This window comes from Pituophis catenifer, unplaced genomic scaffold, assembly GCF_029215685.1.
Source record: "Pituophis catenifer annectens isolate HBS135680 unplaced genomic scaffold, rPitCat1.0.hap2 SCAF_15, whole genome shotgun sequence".
Taxonomy (NCBI): domain Eukaryota; kingdom Metazoa; phylum Chordata; class Lepidosauria; order Squamata; family Colubridae; genus Pituophis; species Pituophis catenifer.
The window spans coordinates 4,370,920-4,380,212 of NW_027256895.1; the positions used below are offsets into that span (position 1 = coordinate 4,370,920).

The 9,293-nt window shown below is 49.6% G+C and overlaps 1 protein-coding gene across 1 annotated transcript in view; it reads left to right on the forward strand.

Moving 5' to 3' along the window:
- The window catches only part of ZFHX2 (zinc finger homeobox 2), a 40,816-nt gene extending 37,337 nt beyond the window's left edge, over positions 1 to 3,479 (forward strand). The window contains exons 9-10 of the mRNA XM_070954319.1: positions 1 to 1,738; positions 2,632 to 3,479. The exon at positions 1 to 1,738 is cut by the window's left edge and continues 1,706 nt beyond it. Coding sequence (XP_070810420.1) covers positions 1 to 1,738; positions 2,632 to 3,479 — 2,586 coding nt within the window. The remainder of the gene's footprint in view (positions 1,739 to 2,631) is intronic.
- Positions 3,480 to 9,293: the final 5,814 nt, after the last annotated feature.

Here is a 9,293-nt window from a genome sequence, read left to right on the forward strand (position 1 = left end):
GCTCTGCAGTCCTTCTTTGAGTCAAGCGCTTATCCCAAAGATGGAGAGGTGGAGCGTCTGTCTGCCCTTTTGGGCTTGCCCAATCGGGTCATTGTGGTCTGGTTCCAAAACGCGCGCCAGAAAGCTCGAAAGAGTGGCGGGAATGAAGCGAGCATGGGCAACTGCGGAAATGCCGCCACGCAGCTGTCTTGTAAAAAATGTCGGACGGCTTTCCGCTGCATTTTCGAGCTGGTGCGCCACCTGAAGAAGTGTTACAATGACCAGCTGGACGAGGGGGAAGGAGACGAGGAAGAGAATGAAGGGCCTGAGGAGGAGGAGCAGGAGGAGGAAGAGGAAGGGGACGAGAAACGAGAAATCTTGGGACCTGGTGGGGATATGAAGACAGACAGTTCTGGAGACAAACCCGTGGAAGAAGAGCAGCCCGCCCCTTCTGTACCCCCAGACATCTCCAAGAACCATCCCTGTGATCAGTGCACCGCTGTATTCTCAAGCAGCGACCTCCTCAATATCCACCGCATTAGTCACCTGCCGGCAGCTGGGCCCCCCTTGGCTTCGATGGGTCCTCAACCTCCCCTCGACATGACTCCCTTAGCATTTGGCGACCGCCTGGTCCAACCAGATCCTTCCCGTGCACAGAAGCGAAAACACGAAGACGGGACTTTGTCTCCCACCGGAAGTGAAACGGCCAGCGTTGTCGGGGGAGATAACGAACCCCCCAGGGACAAGCGTCTACGTACCACCATTTTGCCCGAGCAACTGGAGATACTTTACCGCTGGTACATGCAAGATTCGAACCCCACCCGGAAAATGCTCGACTGCATCTCTGAAGAAGTTGGGCTGAAAAAGAGAGTCGTCCAGGTGTGGTTCCAGAACACAAGAGCCCGTGAGCGAAAGGGCCAGTTTCGGTGTAATACCAGTGCCACCACCCCAACCAGCAAGCCCCCACCAGCACAACTTAACACTTTCCCAAAGTTCAATCCTCAACCACGGGAGACCCCTATTCATTATGGGTCCTTCACACCCAACCTCTCTGTGATTAACCTCCAGCCCCTTCTAACTAAGCCAGATGTTGTCACGGAACCACAGATCCAGGAAGAAATGGCTGAAGAAGAATTATCCAAGGACCACGAAGACCGAAGCTTGTCTGGAGGGGAGCTGAGCGATTCTTCCTCCTCTTCCTCTTCGGCTGACCTGGACTTCTCCGGTAGCCAGAGGAATCGAATGATGGATGGAGGTTCTGGAGAGTATCATGATTCTCTGGGGCAGAGACGGTATCGTACCCAGATGTCCAGCGTCCAGCTGAAGATCATGAAGGCATGTTATGAGGTCTACCGTACTCCGACCATGCAGGAGTGCGAGGTGCTGGGGGAAGAGATAGGACTCCCCAAACGGGTGATTCAGGTGTGGTTTCAGAATGCGCGGGCGAAAGAGAAAAAGGCCAAGGCTGCTTCCGGCGGGACCAGTGGCGGCGATGAGGCCCCCTCCGCTGCTCAGACTCAATCTGAGTGTCGCTACTGTGAAGTCAAGTACGATTTCTATGTCTCCTGTCGTGGGCACCTCTTTTCTCGCGGCCACCTAGCTCGGCTAAAGGAGGCCATCAGATCCCAGCTCAAGAGCGAGAGCAAGTGCTACGAGCTGGTGTCGGACAAAGGAGCACCCTCCCCAACCAGGCTGGGCGTGCCAGTGACTCCTACAACCATGCCATCTTCTCTTGGGACCAAGCCCCCTTTTGTGCCAGGTGAGTGAGATGGTAGAATGGTGGGCATCCAAGGATAGGCGGGGAGCCTTGGCGTTGAGTTGCACGATGGGTTTTACTCAGGGCTGGGATGCTGCCGGTTTAACAACCGGTTTGGGGATCACGTGCAGAGTTTTAAAAATTCTAACCTTCTGTGTTACCGCTTGGGTGTAACATAGCTGAGGTGTGGCAATCTGCTCTACCGCGCCAATCAGCTGAGAAGATAAAGGTAAGTAAAGTGCAGGGGCGGGTGGGCGGGTCGACCTGATCGTCGGAGCAAACTGGTTTGCTCCCAGCTGATCGTCGGAGCTACTGGTTTGTCCGAACCGGTCCGAACCAGTAGAATCCCACCCCTGGTTTTACTGTACAACATACTATGCAACGTACTGTATTGTATGCTTACTGTATGACGTCCTCCCTGCTGTAGGAACGCCCCGTTCTGATCTTTCCAGGAACACCGCTGATGTTCCACAGTGTCCTCCGACATTTCCCAAATCCCTTTCTAAGTTCCGGTCCCACGTTTGACCTCGAAGGTTGGCCGACCGCATTTTTATTTCCTGGCTTTCTTCTGTGGTTCATGAATCCTCATGTTCATACCTTCCTTCCTTTACCTCCTCGCTCTTTTTTGTGAGGAGGGGGGGGATATGCAGAGAGCCGAGGAATTTTCCCATTCTCTCCGCTCCATTTTTGCATTGAGGGCTGCAGGTGGACTCCCGTTTCAGAGGACACAGTGGTGAGGTTGGAGGAGGGGAATGGGTCAACTCGCAAAGGCAGGAAGATGGTTCTACAATTTCAACCGGGGGGGAGGGGGGAGGCTTTTGGAAAGGACACACATTCCCAAAGAGAGGCAGAAGCCCCCCTCGATTCATCTCTCTTTTTTTCTCTCACCCGAACAGGCACGCCTGTTTCCTCGGCAGGAATCCTGAGCTCCCCTTTGGCCACCTCCCAGCCAGGCCTCTCCTTACCTCAGCATCTGCCACCGGAATCTGGCCAGGTCGGCCCCTTAACTGAGCCTGCTCCTGTTCCTGTTTCCGAGACCGCTCCCAGTGACAGTCAGGCCGAACCGACTTCAAATCCAGCCCAGGAACCCTCCTTGTCCTCCACTGCCACGCTGAAGAACCTCAAGACGTTGAAGGCTGCAGTGCCAGCCCTGCTGGGAGGCCAGTTCCTGCCCTTCCCGTTGCCAGCAGCGGCTACTGCAGCCGCAGCCGCCCCCTCTCTTTTCGGAGCGCAACTGCCCGGGGCGTATTTTCAGCAACTCTATGGCATGAAGAAGGGGTTGTTCCCCATGAACCCTGTCATACCTCAGACACTTATGGGGCTGCTGCCCAGCCCCTTGCTCCCGACACCCACACCTGAGCCCCCCGTCGAGGTGTCCGAGGCCCCCGGCATCTCTACAGTCGACGTGACCCACCAGTACCTTTGTCGCCAGTGCAAGGCCGCCTTCGAGAGCGAGGGGCCGGCTGTCGCCCATCAAGCCGCGCTCTGCTACTTTGGGCGCCAGGCGCCGTCAGCGCCACCTCCACTGCGCGTGCCCGTGTGCACCTACCACTGCCTGGCCTGCGAGGTGCTCGTGAGCGGCCGGGAGGCTCTGGGAGCCCACCTGCGCTCCAGCGCTCACCGGCGCAAGGCCAGCTCCACCACAGCAACCGCATCGGTGTTTGCCAAAGAGGAATCCAAATTACCTCACTCGGACTCCAATCCAAAAAGTAACGCTACCTCTACGACACTACTAGCTTTATAGAGATGGATGCTGTACTGCCATCAATGGAGACAGATTGACTAGCGAATGAACCTGTGGGTGGGTGGACGCCCCCGCAAGGACCACCCCTCTGCTTCCACCCAACACTCCTTCTTCAAGGTCCATTTCAGATCCAGGTTCCCCCATTTCTCACTGCCAGCCAGGAAGCTTTCTCGAGAAGGGGTTCCCTCGTGTCACCTCCCCAGGCTGACTTCAAAGGGCCCGAGTCCCCACCCCCAATTTTTATTCCAAATGTCACTCTGCTTCCACAGGATGACCAGAGGTTGAGCCAAAGGCAACCCATCCATTGGGGAAGCCTTGGTCCTTACTAAACTTCATCTTCTCTACCCAGCTCAACACTGGCTGTTGCAGATGTTCTCCGACTAGCTTTTCTTCACACTGAACTGCTCTGTCCTTCATCCCATTCAGGCATCTCCCTTAAGGACCCACTGATGCTAATTCCCTACCTTTCCCCCCCTCTCCCCGCCTCCCAGATCATGAGATCCTGTGGCCAGATCCAATGAGATCGGCAGCTCGGGACCTCCTCCAGAGTCCCTACCCACCTATTTCTGTATTCCTGAGTCTTCCACCTCCTGTGCTGACGACGGGTCCCTCTACGTACGTCTTCAACCACATTCCCACCTGCCACAAACATCTCAAGAAGATGCCTCCTAAATTTTAACATTTTCTGATGATGCTCCCCCCACTTTTTATAATATCAAAACTATGTCACCCCTCTTCACATTGGTGTTCCAAAATTCTTCACTCACGTGTCCCGTAACTCCTTGTTCCTCCTACCGCAGGTGGCCCCAAACCTTCCCTCAACCCACCTGCGCTACTAACTATCTGATCTCTTCCACCCGCCCCGTTGAAGACACTTGCTGGCCAATCTTGACGTCCATCCTACACTCAAAAGTCTCCTCTCTCACACTTACACACACACACTTACACACCTATACATCCTCCCGCCCCCTTCCCACAAAAGCTCCTTCTCTTCACACTTAACCTTCCACTCGTTTTACCGTGTTACCGACTGAAAAAAAAAAAAGAGGCCAAAAACGAAAGCAAAGAAAGAATGGACAAGAAAAATAATAAGAAAAGATAAACCGGAGGAGATGAAATTTAAGACGGGGGAAGGATTAAAAGTGAGAAATTCAGTCCCCCGACACCAACCAACGCCGACCCTCAAAACAAAAAAGCAAAAAAAAAAAAAAAAAAAGCATGTGCTGACCATTTTTTGTATATTAAGAACTGTCAAGGATGGATGGACAAATTCCTGAACTGTTGATGGATTTGATCACCAACCAAACAGGGCGAGAGTTTTCTCTTTCCCGTAATTTTATTTTATTTTATTTTTTTTCTCTCGTCTCTCTCCTCTTCCTTTTTTCCCACCCCCCAGCTGGGTCTTTTCCTGCCCTGGGGAACCAAATAAAACCCAGCAACCTCAAACTGTCTTTTTCCTCCTGAGTTCTGTCTCGGCGCGGGGGAAAACGACACGAAACCTAACTCCGATGGCTTTAAAAGAAAATAAAAATTAAAAAAAAAAACACAAAAAAAATGAGAGAGAGAGAGAAAGAGAGAGAGAGAACTCACTGAACGACTGACTCTCGTCAAAACACGCCGACGCCGTGTGTGCTGACAAACCTTGCAAAAAATGAAAAAAAAAATATACACAAAAAACCCTTTTTAGGAATCCAAAGCTCTTAAAAATATAAAAAAAACTTCTATACAATAACCAAAAAAAAAAAAAAAGAGAGAGAGAGAGAGAGAGAACACCCACCAACAAAAGAAAAGAGTCATAAAAAGCAAACTGGAAATAATTTTTTTTGTTTTTTTTTTTTAAAAAAAGACATAAGATGGAGTAAAAAGAAAAAAAAATTAACCCCTCTACGTTCTTTCCTGCCTTTGTAACATTTATTTTGGGAAGGGGGACCCGCGATCTTTTGATTCCCCTCCCGCGCGGCGTATTTTCTATTCCCTTCCCCAGCGGACAAAGATGGACGTGAATTTTAAGAACTGGATGAAGATGGAAACTTGTGGGTTTAAAGAAGGAGGCTCAAAAAAATGAAAACCCACCGCCCTTACACAGATACCAAACAAACGACACGAGCGGGAGGGAAGTTAAGGAAAGCTAAATGGAAGAACAGCTGATCCGTCACTACCCGCCCTGTTCTCGACTCTCCTTCACCCCCACAACGTCACACCCTAGACTTGGGGGGGAGAAAAAAAATTGTCTTTCTGTTGTGTATTTAAAGTGAGGGGGTGGGAAGGTTGGGGGAATGACTTCAAAAAATAAAAATAAAATAAAAATTATATTAAAGAAAAAACATCTCGTAGGAAAAGAAAAGATCAAAGGCGAGATGATTTGAGATACCAAAAAAAACACAAAAAAACAACAACCCCAAAAATTCGGGGGGGGTGGGGTGGGGTAGAAATTTGGGGGTTTTGTTTCAGTTTTAATTCCTCATTTAGGTAAAGCTAAAGGTTCCCCTCACACATATGTGCTAGTTGTTCCCGACTCTAGAGGGCGGTGCTCATTTCCGTTTCAAAGCCGAAGAGCCAGCGCTGTCCGAAAATGTCTCCGTGGTCATGTGGCCGGCATGACTCAACGCCAAAGGCGCACGGAACGCTGTTACCTTCCCACCAAAGGTGGTCCCTGTTTTTCTACTTGCATTTTTTACATGCTTTCGAACTGCTAGGTTGGCCGAAGCTGGGACAAGTCACGGGAGCTCACCCCGTTACCCGGCGCTAGGGATTCGAACCGCTGAACTGCCGACCTTTCGATCGACGAGCTCAGCGTCTTAGCCACTGAGCCACCGTGTCCCTACTAATTCCTCATTTAAGGCGTTGCAAATGAGTCTGTAAATTTCCAAGTCTCTACATCTCTTCTAAGTTTCTGAATGCACAGCCGTTTTCGGTTCCGAATGGAGGGGGCGTATGTGAAATATTTCCATCACCGCGCAGTTGGAGTTTTTCACAATGAGAATACAGGTAGCCCTTGCATTATAATCATTTGTTTGCGAAAGTTAGGATGGTGCTGAAAATCGTGCCAACGTTTTACGTGCTCACGTTTTACAACCGTTGTAGCGGCCCTGCAGTCACATGATCATGATTCAGGGGCTTGGCAATAGCAATAGACTTATACATCGCTTTACAGCCCTCTCTAAATTGTTTAAAAAATCAGCATCTTGCCCCCCCCCCAATAATCTGGGACTTTGTTTTACCAACCTCGGAAGGATGGAAGGGTGAGTCAACCTTGAGTCGGTCAGGATCGAACTGCTGGCAGTCGGCAGTGAGTGGATAGGATAGGATACAATAGCAATAACACTTAGTCTTATATACTGCTTCACAGCCCTCTCTAAGCAGTTTACAGAATCAGCGTCTTGCCCCCAACAATCTGGGTCCTCGTTTTACCGACCTCGGAAGGATGGAAGGCTGAGTCAAACTGAGTCAGTCAGGATTGAACTGCCGGCAGTCGGCAGTGAGTGGATAGAATAGAATAGAATAGTAACAGCACTTAAGACTTATATACCACTTTACAGCCCTCTCTAAGCAGTTTAGAGAGCCAGTGTCTTGCCCCCAACAATCTGGGTCCTCGTTTTACCGACCTTGGAAGGATGGAAGGCTGAGTCAACCTTGAATCGGTCAGGATCGAACTGCCAGCAGTCGGCAGTGAGTGGATAGGATAGAATAGAATAGTAATAGCACTTAAAACTTATATACCGCCTTACAGCCCTCTCTAAACCGTTTAGAGTCAGTGTCTTGCTCCCAACAATCTGGGTCCTCGTTTTACCGACCTCGGAAGAATAGAAGGCTGAGTCAATCTTGCGTAAGTCAAGATCGAACTCCAGGCAAGGGGCAGAGTTTGCTTACAATACTGCATTCTAACCACTGCCCCACCACAGCTCTTGCATTCGTTCAACGCATTTATGACCATTGCAGCATCCCACATTCACATAGTTGTCATTTTGTGACCTCAGCCAGCTTCTGACAAACTGGCAGGGAAGGCCGTAAACCATGGTTATGTGCACTTATTCACTTACTTTCCCTACCAGTTCGCAAATGTGAGCACACGCGCCTTAAGCACATGCGCCTAGCCTCAAAAACGTGCCTAAATAGGACATAATAGAGCCGGGGCGGGATGGGTGAGATTTTTGTTACCGGTTCGCTTGAACCGGTCCAAACCGGCTGAATACCACTCAGCCGGTTTGGACCGGCTGAGATGAAGTCTCTCTTGAAGAACTACGGTAATTCGCTTAATGATCACGACAAGACCTGATACCTCACTTAACAATGCTTAGTGATGAATGTTTCAGTCCCTGTTGTGGTCGTAAGACGAGGACTACCTGCAATACAGTTCTGTAACAGTCCCTTTTTAAAAAAAATTAGGATGTTCGGGAATGAAATTTTTGTGTTGGCCCGTTTCTCTTGCACATTCCGAATCTCGTTTCCGAAAATCTCGAAACGGTCCAGAAATGTTCATTTTTAGGAAAAAATGCCCCGTCTCTGGTTTGTTGTTGCAATGCATCAGAGAGATAAATGAATAGAGAAAGGGATTTAAATCTTGGCAATTTTAAGACTTGTGGACTTCAACTCCCAGAATTCTGGGAGTTGAAGTCCACACGTCTTAAAGTCGCCATGTTTGGAGACCCCTGAAATAGGGGCAACTTAGAAATGCCTCCATTTTCATCTTCCTCAGAGACAGAAACGGTGCTAGGGAGAAGGACAACCCCCTTACAACAGTTCATTTAGCAACCGCTCAAAGTTACAACGGCGCTGAAAATAATGGGAGTTATGACCGTGTTTCAGAGTTACGACATTTGCAGCGTCCCCAGGGGTCATGTGATCAAAATTCAGATGCTTGGCAACTGGTTCATATTTATGACGGTCGCAGTGTCCTGGGGTCATGTGTGACTTCTCTTTTGCGACCTTCTCACAAGCCAAGTCAATGGGGAAACCCGATTCACTTAACAACCGGGTTCCTAACTTATCAACTGCCACGAGTCACTTAATAAGCGAGGCAAGAAAGGTCATATAACGAGAGCAAAACTCCCTTCACGTCTCGCTTAGCAACAGTAAAGTTGGGCTGAATTGTGATCGTAAGTCGAGGACTACCTGTATTTGAAAAATACAGAATAGCCAAATACCGGTCATCCTTGATTTACGACCATTCTGGTTAGTGACTGTTTCAAGTTGCAACAGCGCTGAAAAAAAGTGACTTACAACCATCTTCACACTTACGTCCCCATAATCATCATCCTCTTTTAACGACCCCATAATCCCTTGCAGGGTGGAGTCTGGGCAATTGAATGGAGCTGAGTGTTTACTGGCCGGATGCCCTTCCTGTTGCCAATGCGGAGTTCACAGCAGATATATTCTCATTGTGCCCAGAGAGAGAAATATCTGCCTCTACCCAAGATCGAACTCACAGCTTCCTGATTGTGAGGTGACAGCTCCACGTCTAGGCCACCGCACCACTCCACTTACATCCCCATAATAACGTGATTAAAGTGTAGACCCTTGGCAACTGACTCGTACTTATGACGGTTGTGGTATTGTGGTGTGCTGGGCTCACGGGATCCCTTTTGCGACATTCTGACGAGCAAAGTCAACGGGGAAAGCCAGATTCAATTAACGACCGTGTGACCAATGTAACTACTGCAGCAATTCACTTAACAACTGTAGGCAAGACAAAATGGGGGCCAACCTCACTTTGCAACTGTCTCGCTTAGCGTCAGAAAATTGCGATCGTAAGTCGAGGACTACCTGTAATGGACCTAATGTGACTGACTAGGTGGCTCAATGGCTAAGACACTG